A 20558-nucleotide genomic window follows, 5' to 3' on the forward strand; every position below is an offset into this window, starting at 1 on the left:
CGGAAGTCGGAGGAGCGGCTCTTCCCGCCCCGCGCGGCTCGGTGGTGACGCGGTGAGTCAGTGAGCGGAGAGTCCGGCCGCCCTTCGCTGGGAGCTGGCGCGCGGTAGGTGGCTCCTCGCGGTCGGAGGCGGGTCGCCCCGGGCTGGGCAGCGGGACCCTCCGGAGCGGCCGCCTAGGGGTCCCGGCTTCGCGGGGGGGCCTGGGCCGGGCAGGCCTGAGCGCTGGGGGCCCCTCGCTCCCCGGGCAGCCCCCCCCCCCGGTCTTGGGGACAGGAAAACGGGGTCCGCAGCCCTCACCCGCCCGCAGCCCTCACCCCACCTTGTGGCCCGCCCCCTGCCCTGTGTGGAGGCCGCCAGTTGGCTGCTGACCCCTCTGCACCTCCGCGCCGCCCCCTGGCGCTGGAAGTAACTGTTGCCCATAAGGATGATTGATGTCTGTGGTCCGAGTGGCGAGGGCGAGTCAGGAGGACTGATGCCCGGCGCTCCCGGCTCTCCTGGAGCCGGATCACACACAGCGGCGCAGGGCGAGGGAGCTGTGCTGCGTCACTCCCGGTCCCTTAACTTTCTCCCTCGGCCCCAGTTTCTTCAAAAGCCCTCGGCGACCCCCCTGCCCCTTCCGTTCCGCGGCGGAAGGTTTGGGCGGGTGTCTCGTCTGGGGCGGAGGGGCCGCGGCCCCATAGTCGTTCCTTCCGAAAGCTGGACTCGCATTCGTTTCGTCTGCCTTTGTCTCCGCGTCTGTGATCGGAACCCCTCCCCTCCCGGCTTCCCTGGTGGATTCGCAAAACGCAGAAAAAGGGAGAAGTTGCCCTCTCATCTTCCTCCTCCGCTGCAGACCCCACTCCCGCGTGGCCTTCCCGGTGCCCGGCGCGCGGGGCGCTGAGCAGGGGTTTCCTGGGCCACGTGTGCTCCGTTGGTTGTAGTCTAGCATCACCCACTTTATTCCAAAGTTGAATGGGAATTTTCTTGAATTTCTGCTCAAAGTCAGTGTGTTTGCTCAGCACTTTAAATCCTTTTTAACCAAATCAAATTTTCTGTCTTGGAGTTGCCTGTGGGTAGTAATATTTCTTTACCCTCATATGTCTGTGTATTGGTTTGCCCAAGGAGAAATTTTCCCTCAAATTGACAGAAAGCCACAAAAGCACTTTGCTTATTCAGGCAATGAGCGTATGAAGTTGCTGTCCATCCTTTTCAGTTGGAGGCTAATTGATGACACACGCGTCATGTACGTTGAAATGGAGTGCGGTGGTGTTGCCAGCTGGTCACTTAAGTTGTGTTTACCAGGGTGATTCTTTTCATCGCCTTGCCTTTGTTTACCAGAGCATTTTTATACAGCCTCTTCATACTAAATTTATAATGTTAAGTAAACTATTAGTTTCTGAAACAACTCTTGACTCAAAGTAGGTGCTGTGTCGCTGTCCTTCGGAAGAATTGCTAGTAACACCTCCGCGCCTGATTCATGGGCCTATGGAACTTTAGTGTTAAAAGCTACCTAAAGCATTATCTAGTGTAAACCTATCACTTATCATCAAACCACCAAGATGCCCTAACGAGGTGGTTTTTTTTTTTTTTTTTTTAAATTTTCTTTCCATTTCAATACTTTTCTTGGAAGAGCGGACACAAAGAATCATCTGACGATGCTGACCAAATGTCGTCCTTGCTGCAGACCGTTTTGACCTGGACCGCTAGGCCTAACTTTCAGAAAACCTTCCCGGCACTGGAACTTTATTCTCATCTCCGGTTCACACATCTACCCCGCGTGTCTAGCCACAAACATTTCTGCCTCAGTTTTGCCATGACTGCAGTATTTAGCGCAGTTACATTTCAGGCCCCCCCCTCACCCCCCCCTTCCACAGCCGCCTACCCCATGGACTGTGCAATCACAACTTGGCTCACCCACACTCGGTCACACTCTTCTGGCTCAGGCTTTCAGCATCTCTCTGTTGGAGCAGTTCCTCTTATCGCAGACTCTCACTAGTTTCTGGATTTGTCACCCCTCCCCTTTATCTTTGACAGTAGGATAAAGGAAATATTCTTTTCAATGTCAGGCTGTTTTTCTCCACCAGATGGTTAAGGAACTTCAGCCTTCTGCCAGACCTGATTATTACAGAAGTTGTATTAGTATCCTCTCGGAGCAAGTTTTCAGCAATTAAGCATCTCTATGTATTTCTTTCTGTTCCTAAAAATCATTGATGCCTGCTGTGATTTTCACAAAATGCTGGCTGCTTATCCTGCACCGTGACTTCTTGAGAAAAACTTGCAAAGTTTTCTGCATTTTCTGTTCTGTAAAAAGTTTCAGGTATTTTGAGGTTGACCAGGCAGACATCCTTTCAAATATGTAATTAAAAAATAATATTCTAGCCCTAGCCATTTGGCTCGGTGGATAGAGCATCGGCCTGCGGACTGAAAGGTCCCAGGTTCGATTTCGGTCAAGGACATGTACCTTGGTTGCGGGCACATCCCTCGTAGGGGGTGTGCAGGAGGCATCTGATCGATGTTTCTCTCTCATCGATGTTTCCAACTCTCTATCTCTCTCCCTTCTTCTCTGTAAAAAAATAAATAAAATATATATTTTTTTAAAAAAATAATAATCTTAATAGTGCTTTATGATTTACAAAGTAAACTACTGTGTATTATAACTCAGTTGAATCTCACATCAACTGATGAGGGTTATTTTGCTGGGAAGTTTTCTCCTAAATGTCCCAGTGGGGAGCGTGAGGGAGGCAGCCAGTCAGTGCTTGTCTCTCATTATTAACGCTTCTGTCTCTTCCTCTCCTCTCCTTTCTGAAATCAATAAAGAACAAGAACAAAAAACTTTGAAAACTTAGCATATGGTGCAGGCAAAACTTGCAGAACAAAAACTTGGTATTTTCCTTTCTTTTCAAAAGCAAATTATTTCCTTGGTTATTCTAATTCTTCCAGACTTTATTTTCTCTAAACCAGTGGTTCTCAACCTTCCTAATGCCGCGACCCTTTAATACAGTTCCTCATGTTGTGGTGACCCCCAACCATAAAATTATTTTTGTTGCTACTTCATAACTGTAATTTTGCTACTGTTATGAATCGTAATGTAAATACCTGATATGCAGGATGTCTTTTCATTGTTACAAATTAAACATAATTAAAGCATAGAGATTAATCACAAAAACAATATGTAATTATATATTCAATATGTGTTTTCCAATGGCCTTAGGCGACCCCTGTGAAAGGGTCGTTCGACCCCCAAAGGGGTTGCGACCCACAGGATGAGAACGGCTGCTCTAAACTTTTGAATGCTATTTAAAACTTTGTATTGTAGACATTTAAAAACACATAGAGCGAATAAACCTCATGTACCCATTGCTAGCTTCTACAATTATCATCCTCTCCTCACCCATGTTTTTTGTGTTTGGTGAAGCAGGGGGATATTTTGAAAAAGTTCCTGGAATTAATTAATTGATGAATCTTATTAATTCTAAATCTCGCCCCTGGAGGTGTCTGAGTTTTGTCCTCTGTCTAGGGGACTGCTCTTTCTAAGCTCCCTGAGTCATGATCTAAGACTTTGAACTAATCAGGAGAGTCTGCTTCCTGCCCATGGGTTCTTTTTTCCCTGCCTTACTCACTTGTGATCCTAATTGTTATTCCTTGAAAGTGCTTGTGTCCTTTCCTCTTGCCTCATATCTTTCCCTTAAGAGATCACAGTATGGAAATTTAAGTTTCTGTCTTTTTAAGTAATTTCTTTATGTAATAAAATTGCATGTATCCTATCCATAACCTTGTTATTTTTTTATTCTTGCCTGAGGATATATTTATTGATATTATTTATTATTATTATTTTTAATCCTCACCCTGGGATATTTTTTCCATTAATGTCTAGAGAAAGTGGGAGGGAGGTGGGAGGTGGGAGGTAGGAGGGGAAGAGAGAGACAAAGATAGAGCCAGACAGACATTTTTGTGAGAGAGATACATCAATTGTTGCCTCCCGCACCTGCCCCCACCAGGACTGGGGAACCTGCACCAAGGTGCTAGCACTTGACTGGGACTCGAACCCTCGACCCTTTGGTCCACGGGTCAGTGCTCCAACCACTGGCCAAAACCGGCCAGGGCATATTTCTTGGTTTTAGAGAGAGAGGGAGAAACATCTATGCAGTATGTGCCCTGATCTGGGATCGAGCCTACAACCTTTATGATGCCCAACCAGCTGAGCAATTCTGCCAGGGCCATAACCTTATTCTTATTTTTATTATTTTTTAATTTGAGGGAATTTTCTTTATATGTCAACAAATGATCATTTTTCTTCAGTGTTACATGTGCATTTGCAAAGAAGGTGTATTCTTTCATATGTAATACACGATAATGAGATCCACCTTTTGGTTGTATTATTTAGGTCTTCAATAGCCTTATAAAATTTTTGTCTACTTGATCTATCTTCAACTAAGAGAGGTTTTAAGTCTTATTAATGTTTCCAAGTCTTATTGACCCTCCTAAGACGTTTTTTAAAAATCAAAGTTGTCATAATATCCATGTATCCAATAGTACATCTTCATTGAGCTTGCAGCTTGTAGCCTTATTTGTGTCTCCCTCTTTAATCATTTCTGGCCTGAGTTCTACCTAATGCAACATCAAAGGAGTAACCTCTGTTTTCTTATATTTGATTTTTCTGGGATTATCTTTGCCTAACCTCTTATTCTTCACCTTTCTGAGTCTTTCAATTTTGTACTGATAACATAACCTTATTTTTTTAAAATATATTTTTATTGATTTCAGAGGGGGGGGGGAGAAACATCAATGATGAGAGCAAATCATTGATGGGCTGTCTCCTGCACGCCCCCTACTGGGGATCAAGCCCGAAACCCAGGCATGTGCCCTTGACTGGCATTGAACCCAGAACCCTTCAGTCTGCAGGCTAACGCTCTATCCACTGAGCCAAACCAGCTAGGGCCATGACCTTATTTTTAAAAGCTATATGCATTCAGTATTTTGATCTCTTTTCTACTCCAGAACACATTGCTCTTTGGAAGTGTATGGTCCTTGCTGGTTCTTTCCATGTTGCTTCACTTTAAAAAGTTGGCGAATCTTACTTTATCCCTAACCTGAACTGTGTCCCAGGAAGATGTGTCTGATTGGAATCACATGATAGAAAAGTAAAGCCAATTCACTTTGACTTTAAGCTCAAAGGAGAATTTCTTGGCTGATATAACTCAATGGCCAATATTAGTTCTGGCAGGAACAGGTGGATCCAGGTATTCATCCCAGGACTCTACCTACTTCTTTCTGTCAGTCAGATTTCTTAGTTAATTTTCCCTCAGCAGTTCCAGTCTTAGTTATCAACTTAGTAGAAGTAGTTCTAATAATTTTGCTCATAGTTCCAACAAAAGTCCCAGGGCTGACCCTTGGCCCAGCTTAGGTTATATGCCTACCCCTGACAAGTAGGGAATGGCTTTTATAGGCCAACCCTGGGTCATGTGTCTGCCTCTCAAACCACATGAAGTAAGATTGAGGAATTAGGTAGATATCTCAAGAGATATTGCGGTGCTGTTACAAGAACAGGAAATGGATGCTAGGCAGGCAGAAATATCAGCTATCTACTGGAGAGAAGATGAAATTAACAGGGGCTAAATGTCCTCTAAGAGTTACACAAGTACTTATTATTGCCTTAAAGGCTCTAAGTTTAAAGTTAAAAATAAGCGCATTTGACAAGGGACAAAAGCACTCCCAGAAACAGTTTTCTCTTAAGCTTTGGTAATAATGTTCCACTGATACTTTTGCTAAATTATCTTTTAATTTGAGTCTTCTATTAATCTGTACTTGGAATCGTAAATATTTGAAATCTATTAGAACTAGAGCTTTTCAGCTGACTTAGGTGAGTTTTGTATTTATTATAATTGTACCTGAGTTCTTTGCCTTCCAAATCAGATTATCTCATCTACCCACCCTCACACTTATAGACTGACTTGCTATCTGGTGGGGTTTTCAAATGGGGACTGCAGGAAAAATGAGCAAATGAAAAAACCCAGTGTAAGAACACAGGCCATGTTTTAGGGTCTCCATCTCTTTTTCTGGTGCTGTTTTACCTGTTTTTGGAATAATTATACCCAACCAGATTAGGGAAGAAAGGAAAGTAGCTGAAGCTCATAATTGGGTGCGTCAGATAGTTGTAGAATGAAAAGAAGCCCCTAATTCTCAAATTAGTCAAATTGAAGTCTGGCCTTTACTGCCAGTTGTGGGGTTGTCACCTCCACCTCTGATAGGAACACTGACAATTAGAATTTCACATATCCGTTTTGTTGTAAGGAAGGGGAGTTCATATTTAGCTTTTAAAAAGCGGTTTGAAATTAATATCCAACTATTGAAGAACCAAGACCCCCTACTCTCATAAGTGAAAATAGTCCCGCTGGCATGGCTCAGTGGTTGAGTGTCAACCTATGAACCAGGAGATCATGGTTTGATTCCCGGTCAGGGCACATGCCCGGGTTGCTGGCTCAATCCCTAGTGTGGAGCGTGCAGGAGAAAGCCAATCAATGACTCTCTTATCATTGCTGTTTCTATCTCTCTGTCACCCTTCCTCTCTGAAGTCAATAAAAATATATTAAAAAAAATTTTTTAAGTGAAAATAGTCACATCAATGTCATACATAGTTTTTGTTCCAGATTTTTTTGTTTAAAATTATTATTCTCATGTCTTTACCCTTTTATCCCAGATAAAAAATATGAGAAACTTACCCACCAACAAAGACACAAAATAACCCACAGCAGGAATTTAATAAAGTACAATGAATGAATATAATGTATGACTTGCAAAAAATCCTGAAATTTTTATAGAATTATTAGAAGAAGGTGCCTGTTTAAAATTAGTGTATATTTTGTAAAAATTACAGATTATTCCAGATTTGATTTTGACTTGACTAGAATTAGAATGCCTATTCATTAATAGAATAATACTCTTGTAAATTAATACCCTTCTAAAGAATACGGGTTATTCTCTATTTTACAGATAAGAAAACTGAAACATTTCAAGGTCTTGGTAATTTGGACCTAAGACTCTAAAGCCCAGGCACTTTCCTCTATAGAGTCTATACATGCCGTGGGCAAACTACGGCCCACGGGCCGGATTCGGCCCGTTTGAAATGAATAAAACAAACAAACAAAAAAAGACCGTACCCTTTTATGTAATGATGTTTACTTTGAATTTATATTAGTTCACACAAACACTCCATCCATGCTTTTGTTCCAGCCCTCCGGTCCAGTTTAAGAACCCATTGTGGCCCTCGAGTCAAAAAGTTTGCCCACCCCTGGTCTATACCAAGCTACCTAGTGAGTCAACTATTAAGTTTAATATCCACTTTACCATTTAGAAGATTAAGATGTTTATAACTGAGTTATCTTTTATACTTTATTTAGAAATCTGTTCAGAGGTTATGGATGACAAGCCCAGTCCTGGAGCCGTAAGTGAGAGTTCAGAACATCTCTTCTCCTTTGGAGTTATAGCAGATATTCAATATGCTAACTTAGAAGATGGCTATAATTACCAAGGAACCAGAAGAAGATACTACAGACACAGTCTTCTTCACTTGCAGGGTGCTATTGAACACTGGAATAGAGAAAGCAGTCCACCCTGTTGTGTCCTTCAGCTTGGAGATATCATTGATGGCTACAATGCGCAGTATAAAGCATCAGAAAAGTCACTAGAACTTGTTATGAACGTGTTCAAAAGGCTTAAAGTCCCAGTTCATCACACGTGGGGAAATCATGAATTCTATAACTTCAGCAGAGACTATTTAACAAACTCTAAACTGAACACAAAGTTTCTAGAAGACCAGATTGAACACCATCCGGAAACTGTGCCTACGGGGAGTTTTTACGCTTACCATTTTGTTCCATTCCCTAAATTCCGGTTCATTTTACTCGATTCTTATGACTTGAGTGTCTTGGGCGTGGACCAGTCCTCTCCAAAATACCAGCAGTGTCTGAAGATGCTGAAGGAGCACAATCCAAATATGGAATTGAATAGTCCTCAAGGTGAATTATTCCTTTGAGCTGAGAGTCTAATACATTGTCTTTAAATTCTTCAGCTACCTTTTATTCGGCAGGAAGATGGATGACTAAGGTAAAAGTATATTGTCACTGTTGTTCAGGGTCAGGATTTCTCACAAGCCTCATGGCACATGGATTGGTTGCTGTGTTGGTTGAAGATTTATTTAAATATCTGAATGATTGTTCTGGGCTGAGCACTTTTTCTAGAGCTTAGCTATTTAGGACTGTAAGCAGTATTGACAATATCACTTTTTTAATGGGTAGAGTGGAAGGAACAAGAAAAATAGGACAAATAATAAATGAAATCGTAACAAATTATTTCCACAATGATATATCCTACCAAGAAAATGAAGTATGACTGAGAGGACTGATTTAGTTTAGGTGGTCAGAGATGGCCTTTCCAAGGAGAAAACATTTAAGCTGAAATCTAAATGACAGGAGGGAGTCAACCTTGGGCAGAGTATTTGTGACAGAGGGATAAACAAATGCAGAGGCACTAAGCATAGTTAAGGCTGGCATTCTTGAACGCAGGAAGGGCCAATGTGCAGGATGATTTTGCAGGAGCCCTGTGGACAGTTAAGAGTCTAATTTATTTTCAGTGTAACAGGAAGCTAGTGAAATAAGCAGAGGAGTGTCAAGACTAGACGCAAGACACTGGTACAGTGTGATTTATTTGTATATTCTAAATTCTTGTGGTTTCCTGTGTTAAGTCGATTGCTGCCAAATGTTCCTAAAGAGAAGTATAAGTTACCCATATTAGCTAAGTTAAAATGCCCTAATGATGAGAAAATTGTATTTGGTGGCTCTAACTTACAGAATTTATTTTAGGACTTTCTGAGCCTCAGTTTGTCCAGTTTAATGGAGGATTCAGCCAAGAACAACTGAACTGGTTGAATGAAGTCCTTACATTCTCTGACACAAACCAAGAAAAGGTGGTGATCGTGAGTAAGTATTTAAATGATTTGTGTATACTAGCATTTTAGAGAATGGGAAATTAGATTTTAAAGCATACTAATAACATGTGATATCCTCTTTCAGTAAAATGAATGCTTAGGTTAAATTTAAAAACAATCTAAGTATGAGATTAACATTTAAGGTCGAGTCAGGGAAGAATTGAATTGTAAAGTAACAAAAACATCTTGCCAAATACTAGAGCCTGTGAATTGGCTTTTTAGATTTCATAGTAGAATTTCTCCAAATGGGATCAATTTACATAGTAATATTTAAATGAAAAATTCAATCTAGGTCCCCTACCACACCTCTGGCCCTGCTGCCTGGATGAAAGCAAAGCCGATGTAACAGGGACAAGTGTTAGAGATACAACTGACAGTGAGCACTTACGTGATTATTGTTTTCATTTAGAATCGTTTCTGACAGACATGCTGCCATCAGAGATTTAGGAATCTAGAGGTGCTTACAGTACATGCATTGGCTGTGTGCACATGTATGTATATACAAAGAACTGACTTGGGATTTGCATTGTGACTGGTATACTTGGTTGGGGGGCTGAGATTATATCCCTTGTTTTAGGGATCAAATTGATGTGGCGTAATGGATAAGAACATGGACTAAGGGTCACAAGGACAGAATGCCATTCTGGCGCTTACATCTATGAGCTTTGATTGGGCATATGTCGAACCTACAAACTGCAGTTTTCTCAATATTGCATCAAATGAAATTGTGAAGAAAATGATAGGCTGCTCAGGTAATTGATATAAAATGAGGTTTCTATCAATATAGTTTTTACTTATTACCTTTCATTGATGTAGTAAAAACATGTAGATGGAGTTAAGGGTGTTTCTGCTACCATCAAATATCATTCAAGGCTTGGAAAATGTAAGGGACCCTCAGGGGTTATTGGCATGATGTGACACTATTTTGGCTTTACAATGAGTGGTCTCAAAAACTGAGACTTCTTGACTTGTCTCTTCTTCGCTGTTAAGTTGTACTTGTGACTTTAGAGGCATGGGGAACCTTTGTTCTGCCCAGGGCCATTTGGATATTTATAACATCATTCCCGGGCCATACAGAATTATCAACTCAAACATTAGCTGCTGTATTTGGTCAGACATTTAATTAACTCACCCCTAATGCCTTGGCAGGGCCAACCAAGTGATTTTGTGGGCTGGACGTTCCCCACCCCTGCTTTAGAGAATACTGGCGCTAAAAGGGACCTAGAGAACATATAGTCAGACCTTTTAATTTTAAAGATAAAGAAACTGAACCAAAAGAGATTAAACAACATAGCTAAAATCCCTCAGCTCCTGACAGAATTGAGGCTAGAGAGTCCATGTTTTGTATCCCAGCCCCTTTCCCACACTATCCTGTCTTCTCATTGTATTTATGTCAGCTCACTTATCTACATTACCAGTCTCTAAAATTCCTCCTGTTTTCCTGTAAGCTTAGAAACTGGATGAACAAACCTTTAACTCAGTGCCTTGGGTTTTCTTTAGCAAAGTTTAAAATGACTAATCGAAATTTTCTTTTTGTTTGCTTTTACACTTCCCTTTTGGCTACTCACATGTCATTTTGCCTAATTCTAGAGTTCTGGCCATGAAGTTGGAAGACAGAATTGCTGTTAGCTGGAATATGGAACACTGCAGCAGGAGGGGGCTTTGGGTGGAGAGCTCAGGAGTTCAAGGTTGAAAAGATTAACTTTCAGGTGCCTGTTACACATGAGCAGAGATGTTGAGTATAATGAATCTGAAATTCAGAATAGAGGTTTGAGCTAGGTGTATAAATGTGGAAGTTGAAAGAATACGGATGATATTTAAAACTATGGACATTGCTAAGAGATCACCAAGTCTTTAGGTGTAGACAGAAGTGAAGCCCACAAACCAAGCATTCAGGCACTCCTAATAAGATACTGGGGAAATGAGGAGCCAGCAAAGGAGAGTGAGAATCAGTAGCCTTGAGGTTGGAGGGAAACTGGGAGGATTGGTACTGTCCTGGGAGCCAGGTGTTTCCAGAAAAAGGGAGCAACTAATTGTGTCCAGCGCTACAGGGATTTGATAGGTGCTTCCCGTGTGGCATCTAGATCTGGAAAGTCACATGGCCTCTTTGGACCCTTAGCCCTTGTCACATCTTTTTTTTTTTTTTTTTTGCTTAAAGTATTACAAAGGGTATTACATATGTGTCCTTTTTTTTCCCCCGCCCTTGACAGTCCTCCCCTATCCTTGTCACATCTTAAAGAGGAGCTGAGTGTATGTGTGCGGACAGGTGTGCACTATTAGCCCCCCTTTTTATACAAAACTAGTAGATATTAAGCAGAATAAAAATAAACAGTATCAGAATTAGTGGGAAGAAGCAAAGACCAATGGGCTATTGTATCTGTCCTTCAGAGTGAAATGTGGCCTGATGTAGGATGTGGCCTCATTTACGTCTTGGCATCTACTTCCACATATCTCCTGTGGGACCTAGTATGAATATTCCCCACTTTCGCCTACTTTTCTCATCTCTAAAATGGCTATGACTACCTTGTTCTCCTGGAGGTGTTTAAAGGGGCATAAATCAGTTCTTTATAAAACATTGAGTGTTTAGAAAAAATGACATATTATTCACTGGTCCATCCCTAAGCTATCTTTTATGTAAGAGTACCTCTGTGTGTGTATGTAACATGTCTATACTTTCAGAAGTCGGAGGCTGGACTCCAGCACAGCACTGGCCTGATTCTACTGCCTTTGCAGACTGCCCTGTGCGGGATGCCTCTGTCTCCCTTGACGTGTGTACATCCTGGGACTCGCAGGGCTTCTGTCTCTGCTGTGGCCTCTGCTCTTGCATGTGAACTATCTCACCCTCCTTTATGCTCCAGACTCCTGGCTATAGATTACTTCATTCTTCATGTATGTGAATTCTCGCTGGTCTCAGCCCATAATGAAGGAGCAATGCACATTGTTTTCCTGAGTACTCGTTTTTAGCCATTTATTTTGGTGAAAGTGGTGTATCCTAATTGGCTCACAACTCTTCTCTTTAACTAACAGGTCATCTTCCCATTTACCCAGAGGCCTCTGACTCTGTGTGCCTGGCCTGGAATTACAGAGACGCCCTCGCAGTCATTTGGTCTCATGAGTGTGTGGTGTGTTTCTTCGCCGGTCACACCCACGATGGTGGCTACTCTGAGGATCCTTTTGGTGTGCACCACATCAACGTGGAAGGAGTCATTGAAACAGCTCCGGACAGCCAGGCTTTTGGCACGATTTATGTCTATCCCGACAAAATGATGTTGAAGGGGAGCGGCCGAGTTACAGACAGAATTATGAATTACAGGAAGGAAAAACCTTTTCCACTTTTAGTCTGATTTATTTTATCCATATTGAAAGAGGAGACTTAGCTTCATGTTTGCGCTCCGTTACCCCACCCCTAACTCCTCTGTCTCATTGTTTAGTATTCTGTTGGTGTAACAAAATGTATTTATGGCTTCAGGGTGTTTTGCTCATAAGACATTCTGAAGTCATTTTGGAATGTATATCCAGTGCTAAAAATTGGAAAGAAAATGAATCAAAGTGCCATGAATGAACCAGGGAGGAGACCGGGCAGGGTGGGGGTGGGGTATAGTCCTCAAAACAGACTTTATTTTCGCCTTACCTGAGACTTTTAAAAAATTTTTTACGAGGAGAATATGCTCATTTACTAGCTATGTAACTTAAAATTCATAATAAAACTGCTCAGGTAAAGCTTTTCCTTCTAACCATCCTGTGCAAATGAGCTTTGGACATTTTTTTGCTCAGAATAGCCATCATATTATATTTTTATAAGCTTGTGTTCCTATTTTGTAGACCCAAACTGTCATGTTACTCCACAGGTGAATGAATGAATGGTGCTCCCATTCCCATAAGTGATGTGTGCCTCTCGTGTGAGACTATAAGAAGGGCCTTCAGAGAAGTTATGTGGCCAGTGCAGCTGTGTGCCTGTTTCTGGGGTCTGTTTGGGCCACCAGCTAGAGCTGCATGAGGATTGATAGCAGCTAAATGAATTCACCCTTGACTCCCTTCGTAGATAAATGGGACGTGTTCAATTCAGTTGTCATGCTAAGGCTTATTTGCAGAAACACTATATGGCAAATGGGGACTGTTTGGAGTGTAGAGAAGGTTTGATTAAGGGCTTAAAAACAGTAAGGGATCAACCAATGCTGATCAACGTGAGTGTGCCTGCCCAACCCCTTACCTAGGCAGTACAGGTCTATTTGTTTTCTATGGCTGTGGTGACAAATTACCACAGACTTGGTGGTTTAAGTAACATATTTGTTCTCTTAACAGTTCTGGAGTCAAAAGTCAGAAGTTATTTTCACTGGGCTGGGATCAAGCTGCTGTTAGGGCCATGCTCCATTTTGCTATATAAGGTAACATTCCTAGGTCCTGGAGATTAGGGCCTGGGTATCTTTGAGGGGCATTATCCAGCCTACCTCCGAGGTGACTGATGTACTCCCTGCAGTAACCAGCTGTATAATGGTGAGGAAACAGACCCCTACATACAAGTGTGTGAAGAATATGGAGCAGGAATTTCATGTTGCTTGAAGGGATTAGGGATGACTTGAAGAAGGAAGAAGAAAGGGTTAAATGGGTGTGGAAGTGCATTTCAAGTAAACAGAATAGCATAAGCAGAGGCATTGAAGGATATGCTGAGTTTAGGAGATGCAAGTAATGATACGACGATTCACCGAAAGGTGCCGAGTAATAAAACAGGAAAAGGTTAGGCTATGGCTGTGTGCAGAAGAGCCTTGAATGACCAGCCCAGAGTTCAGACTTATCTTGTCACACAGTGTGAGAACCCCAGGCTCCTGAGCTGGGCCATATATGATTAGATTCGTGCTTCAGCCCAGGCAGTAGATGATGAGAGGCTGGTGTACAAGTCTCAGTGGGAAGAGAGAAGATTGGGGGTGAGAAGACATGTTTTGATAGTAGAAATATTAAACTTACTGGTAATGCTTCAATTGAAAAGTAGAGTTTAAAAGTAATTTCAGTAATGCTCTTTTCTAAAGGCAGTACTCTACCAAAAGTTAGTTCCTTAAATATACTTACGGAGATTTAAAAGGAGCTATCAACTCACATGTTCAGTGTGATGTGGGAGATGCAGATAAAATGAACGTGTATCTTGGACATTTTTTTTCAAATTGGAACATTATTGACTTTTAAGCACAGAATCAAGCATGACTTGGAGGATGGGTAGGTTCTATATAGAATTTGCAAGTAAGTCCATTTCCTCATGTATGACCTTAATAATTATACAAAAAGGTATAAAAGCCGTAACTGCTATACAGACTAAATGCACATTGGAACACTGAAATCCTTAAAGTAAATTTCACTTTAATCACTTTAATGTCAACTAGATTTTTTCCCCTTTTACATTATCTAAATCTTGATCAAGAATTTCTGACTATCCAGAGGCCATTGTGTAAAATAAAACACATGTATACCTCCTTAAACAAACATTTATAGAACACTTAAATTGTATTTAAGGTTATAAGAATAGAGACAAACTACCAGGCTCATTTTCACTCTCCTGAGTTATGATTGGTGCTAATACTTTTTGATTGAAATATTTCCTACATCTCGTGAAATGGTGTCTTGAGTAGCCCATGTGAAAAAGTTGCCATATAAACAGCATTGACCAGCAGAAATATAATGCGAGCCTCATGAATAAAGTATTTTAGCAGTCACATTTAAAACAGTAAATAGAGGCTGGGGGAAGGTCAAGGGGAAAAATAAAAAGACAAATGTACTACTCTTTGTAATATTTTAAGCAATAAAAAGAAGTTAAAACAGTAAATAGAAACAGATAAAATCAACTTCCAATACGTTTTATTTACCCCAATATATCTAAAATATTTCAAAATGTAATCGATATAAAAATTTTACATTTGTTATACTATGTCTTTAAAATCTAGTGTATATTTTATAATTCAACCCATGCATTGGACACTAACTTCATTAGAAATACTTGATCTAGTTTTAGATATAAAATTTGCAGTAGGTTCACATACTTACTCCAAGCATGCTTAAAACAAGTGTTCCAAACATTATAAGCTTTCTAATAGCTGAATTGATAAGTTTTTAAATTAAAATGGAAAAGAAAATGTCCTCCGTCTAGACACATTTCAAGTGCTCAGTGCACACGTGGCTGGTGGCTGCGGTATTGGAGAGGACAGCTCTAACATGGTCTCACCCCAGGGTTACTTTTGAAATTCATTTTTTTCAAATGTGTATAGACTTCAGTCTTATTTTTTATTTACAGTGTAATTGATATTGTTTCCTTTTTGGTTCCAAATTCCTTGATCTAATTTTCCTTTCTTTCCAAGACATGCTTGCTTATTTGTTTCATCCGGGTCCTCATTTAGTTCATGGCACTGTACAGTTAAATGTAATGAGATTAGGTCAGGGAGACAGTCCCCTCTTGAACCTCTACTTCTGTCATATTAACCAAGCCCCGCTTCCCTGTATTTTAATCATGCGTAGTAGCCCTTTGTAAGCAATTTATATTTTTAGAGTGCTCTCATAATATCTAGTTTCCAACTTTGTATAAGTAGATCTAGTTTTAATCCTGGTTTATAGATAAAGAAAGAACCACCAGGAGGTTTTTTATATTTCCCAAGTCACATAGATAGTGAGGAAGCTGAGTTAGAATTCATATTTCTTAACTTTTTTTCAACTGCCTTTTGTACTACACTATGACACAATAGGGTGTCAGACCCCCGTCTCTTACTAGTCCCATCCAACCCTGTAGTCAGCCTTAAAAAGTTCCTGGGATTAAAAAAATAAAATCCATGTTTATAAAAATTGAATATTCTCATTTTGAGAACAGTATTCTTCATTTCATTTAAATGACTGTCTTGCAGTGAGTTGGCCAGGAGGAACGCATCTCCTTGTTAATATATATGTAGAGCCAGGCAGTAAATGGGAAAAGAGCAATTACAGTGGCAACAACCAACTGAATTCTCCCACCAACTGGATTCCTATAAAGACACAAAAATTATCATAAGTAAAAATCCAATAAAATTATAGATTACATTGGAAACAAGTATAAAGATAGAATTTGGTAAAACATCATTTTTTGTATGGTCCTTTTTTAAAATACTGAACTATAACTTACTGATTTTATGAATTTATATATTAATGCAAATCCTGGTTTACATGTGTTGCAAATAGCTTTTCCCACTCAATGATGTCTTAGATAATTATTTCAGGAACTGAAGTGATTGTTAAAATTTATCTTTTCATAATGATTTTTGTGTCCTGTTTAAGAAAACTTCCCAGAGGTCTGGAAAATATTGTTACCTCTTCTAAGTTTTACTTTCACATTAGATCTATAATCCACCTGGAATTGATTTTTGTAAAAGTTGTAAGGTTAGGGTTGTTTCACTTTTTTCCCTTATGCTATTCAGTTGCTCCAGCGCTGTTCATTGAAGACTGCCTTTCTTTGCTAACCTGCAGCACCACTGTGCCATAAGTCAAGGGTCTGTGTATGGATGGATCGCTTTCTAGATTCTATTTTGTTTCATTAATTTATCCTTTTGCCAGTAATAGATTTTAGCCTATACTGCCACTGGATAATTATTTAGGTCTTCCTTATTTTAATATTTAGGTCTTTAATTTCTCCTATAATATTTTATAGTTTTGTGTAGAGATATTTTGCATCTCTGTTAGATTTAGTCCTAGGGAGTTAATTTTTTTTATGTTATTAAAATGTTAACTTTGTGTTGTTATTTTGTTACTTGCTGATAAAAGTACAGTTGATTTTAGTACAGTGGGGCCTTGACTTATGAGTGTCCCGACTAACGAGTTTTTTGAGATACCAGCTGTCTCTCGGCCGATTTTTTGCATTGAGTTGATAGAGTAATTTGAGTTAATGAGCTCCTTAACGAACTCGGTCTCGGAACGAATTAAACTCGTAAGTCAAGGCCCCACTGTATATCGACCTAGTATCTAGCAATCATGTTAAGGTCACTTATACAAATAACTTTTTAGATTCTTTTTTATTTTCTATGTATGCAATCATGTCACCGTAAATAATGAACTTTAATGTTTTCTTCTCAATCTTTGAGCCTTCTTCTTCTTGCCTTATACTGGTTAGGACAACAGCTAGAACAGTGCTCAGTAGAAGCATCAATAGTGACTAACCTCAGCTCTTTCCTGATCTCAGAGGGAAAGTTTCACCTGCTCACTGTAATGTATCATGCTTTGGCACAGATACCCTTTATCATGTTACTTCCCTTGGATGCCTATTTCCTACGAGCCCTTACTATGAATGGGTATTAAATTTTATCAAATGCTCTTTTTGTATAGATTGAGAAGGTTGTTTTCTTTTATTCTGTTAATGCAGGAAGCATTTGTAGCTTTTTAAATATTAAAACCATCTGTATTCCTAGAATAAACACAACTTGGTGGTTGAGTTATATATTGCAAGATCTAATTTGTTAATGTTTTGTTTAACATTTTACCATCTGTGGTCGTGAGATTGCCATGTAACTTCCTTTTGTTTTTGTATTATCAATTTTAGTATCATGAATATTCTACCCTAATAAAACGAATTGAAAAGTGTTTCTTTTTTTACTGTTCTCTAGAAGACTTTGTTTAAGGCTGATGTTATTTCTTCCTTAAATGTTAGGTAGAATTCTCCAGTTAGGCCATTTGGTCTAGAGTTTTCTTTCGGGAAAAATTTAATTATGGACTCAGTTTCTTTAATCTGTATGGGACTGTTCTGAGTACTTCTTGTGTCACTTTTGATAAATTGTATTTTTAATGAATTTGTCCATTTTGCCTACATTTTCAAACTTATTGGCAAAAAAAATTGTTCATACTACCCACTTATGCGTTTTGCAACATCTGTTATACTGTATAGTAACGTTCTGTTTTTCATTCCTGCTATTGGTTATTTGTGCCTGTTCTTATTTGCTCTCATTCTTATTATTTTGCCAGGGCTTACTAATGTTATAAATCATTTCAGAGAATGAATATGGACCTACTTAATCTTTTATGTTTCATTGGTTTCTGCTTTTATGTTTATTTTCTTCTTGTTTCTTTAGGTTTAATTGATGTTCTTTTTATAACTTCTTGAATTGGGGAATTCCTAAGTTTTTGGAAGCTTACCTCATTGTACCCTTTCTTTTCTGTTTTTTAAATATATGTGTTTAGGCTATAATTTTCTCTCTAAGCATGATTTTTAGCTGCATTCCACAAATTTTAATATATAATACTCCATTGTGTTCAAAGTATCTACTAAAGTCCATGTAATTTCTTTTACCCAAATATTATTTGGAAGTGTATTTCCTAATTTCCAAATATACGATAATTATCTAATTATTTGCTAATGATTTCTAGCTTGGTGAAAGAATATTCTCTTACATTTTTTGGATCTTCTTTCATGGCTCAACATCCAATCTTTTTGTAAATATTTGATGTGTATTTGAGAAGAATGTGAATTCTGCCATTCTTGATGCTAATGTTCTGTGTACATCCATTAGGTGAGGTTTCTTATTGTGTAGCTCAAATTGTCTGTATCATTATCGATATTTGTTTTCTTGTACTATTAGTGACTGAAAGTCTCCCAAAATGATTGTCAATTTTTCAGTGTTTCTCTTTATTCTGTCAATTTTTGTTTTATCTATTTTGAGGCTATGTTATTAGTTTTATACAAATATAGAATTCTTATTATCTGTCTGATATAATGGTTTATTATACTTCCTGATTTAATGAATTTTTAGTCATTAAAAAGTGTCTGTCTTTGGCATCTTAAATCCAAATAATATGTGGTGTTGAGATCACCAGATAGCCAAAAGGAAAAAAAGATAATGTTGGATCAGTTCTTTATACAGTCACACTAGGATAAATTCTAAATACATGTCCCAAAAACATGTACACACACTTTAACAACTGATAGCTCAATTGATGTTTCTTTCTTTTCAGCCAGACTAAGCTTTGAACAAAGGAAATTCATCCTAAAATGCTACTGGAAGTTTGAAAATGCAGTTGAAGTACAAACACTACCTTTATAATTATTCAAACACCATGTATCCACCCCCCCGCCCCCCTCCAAAAGATGTATACACACTTGACAGCTGATAACTCAACTTAATTTTCACTCCTTTTCAGGTTTAACTGATTTGAAATACTGGATAAAGCCAGACTAAGCTTTGATCAAAATTTATTCACCAGACTTTTTTATTGAGATACATAAAGGATAAAGTTTATGGTACAAAAACCAGCAACAGTTGATGAATTGAGGGCGCACAAATACTGAGCAAAATGATTCTTGATGTTTACTATTCCTTTGCTTCGCATTATCAGCAGTGCCTGGACCAGAATGGTCATCAGTTTGAAAATAGGCATTGACAAAAACAATTATTCATTTCTATAGCGCAGTGGTTCTCAACCTTCCTAATGCTGCGACCCTTTAATATAGTTCCTCATGTTGTGGTGATGCCCAATTTCATTGTTACAAATTGAACATAATTAAAGCATATTGATTAATCACAAAAATAGTATGTAATTATATATGTGTTTTCCGATGGTCTTAGGCGACCTCTGTGAAAGGGTCGTTTGACCCCCAAAGGGGTTGTGACCCACAGGTTGAGAACCACTGCTATAGAGTCTTTTAAATTTAGAAAATGAACTGTATATTAATAAACAGTGACTTGCATTCAGAGTGTGTATACACTTTTTGGGACACTCTTTAGATCAAAGATTTAAATGTAAAAATGTAAAAATGAAACTATAAATGCATTAGAAGAAAACTCACTATAGAAGAAAGATTTCCTATGACTCCAAATCCAAAAGCAATAAGGGGAACGATCGATATATTTGGTTACTTTAAAAGCAAAGCATTTTCATGGCAAAGTAAAAGAATGAAACTGCAAAAGAAAAACTTCCAGCTTATATCACAAAATGTTAATAGCCATACTATATAAAGAGCTTCTAAAAATAGAGAATAACTTTAGAGATTAAACCTATATTTTTCAGAGATGATCCAGTATTTCATATGAAAAATGCAAATGGCTCTTAAATGCAAATATGCTCACCTTTGCTCATAATGCAAATTAAAACTACCCATTTCTCACTTTAACTGGTTTGGCTCAGTGGATAGAGCATCCGCAAGTGGACTGAAGGGTCCTGGGTTTGATTCTGGTCAAGGGCACATGCTTGGGTGGCAGGCTTAATCTCCAGTAGGGGGTGTGCAGGAGGCAGCCTATCAATGTTTCTCTCTCATCATTGATGTTTCTATCCCTTCCTCTCTGAAATCAATAAAAATATATTTAAAAAATAAAACTACCTATTTCTAAACTATCCTATATAATTAAAGAGAAACATGCAAATTAACTGTCCCTCTGCTATGCTCAAGCCACGCCCACAAGCCAGTCAGGAGCGAGTATGCAAATTAACCCAACTAAGATGGCAGTGGCCACAGAGCTGGAGCGAGCAGGAGGCTTGGGTTGCTCCCGGCGATGGAGGAAGCCAAGCTTCACGCCTGCCCTGGCCGGCCCTAAGGTCCGCTCAAGGCTACAAAGTTTCAATTATTGAAAAATAAATCCCAGGGGGGAGGGAAAAAAAAGGAGAGGCT

General features: G+C 39.3%; 2 protein-coding genes across 8 annotated transcripts in view; one reads left to right on the forward strand and one right to left on the reverse strand.

Annotated features, from left to right (window-relative positions):
• The first annotated feature begins 15 nt into the window (after positions 1 to 15).
• ADPRM (ADP-ribose/CDP-alcohol diphosphatase, manganese dependent) lies at positions 16 to 18666 on the forward strand. 5 transcript variants are annotated; one of them, XM_036341637.1, is made up of 5 exons: positions 16 to 104; positions 7377 to 7994; positions 8838 to 8954; positions 9255 to 9338; positions 11990 to 18666. In XM_036341637.1, the coding sequence occupies exons 2-5, from the start codon at positions 7394 to 7396 to the stop codon at positions 12304 to 12306; spliced, it is 1119 nt and encodes a 372-aa protein (XP_036197530.1). In that variant the 5' UTR covers positions 16 to 104; positions 7377 to 7393; the 3' UTR covers positions 12307 to 18666. The 5 variants fall into 5 exon arrangements, 3 of the variants coding, with proteins under 3 accessions (XP_036197530.1, XP_036197529.1, XP_036197531.1); XM_036341636.1 differs by lacking the exon at positions 16 to 104 and adding an exon at positions 7236 to 7289; XM_036341638.1 differs by lacking the exons at positions 16 to 104; positions 9255 to 9338 and adding an exon at positions 7236 to 7289.
• The window catches only part of TMEM220 (transmembrane protein 220), a 16755-nt gene continuing 10986 nt past the window's right edge, over positions 14790 to 20558 (reverse strand). For all 3 annotated transcript variants that reach the window (XM_036341643.1, XM_036341642.1, XM_036341641.1), the window contains one exon: positions 14790 to 15957. In XM_036341643.1, coding sequence (XP_036197536.1) covers positions 15822 to 15957 — 136 coding nt within the window. In that variant the 3' untranslated portion in view covers positions 14790 to 15821. The remainder of the gene's footprint in view (positions 15958 to 20558) is intronic.

The sequence above is a fragment of the Myotis myotis genome, unplaced genomic scaffold (assembly GCF_014108235.1).
Source record: "Myotis myotis isolate mMyoMyo1 unplaced genomic scaffold, mMyoMyo1.p scaffold_m19_p_17, whole genome shotgun sequence".
NCBI classification, from domain to species: domain Eukaryota; kingdom Metazoa; phylum Chordata; class Mammalia; order Chiroptera; family Vespertilionidae; genus Myotis; species Myotis myotis.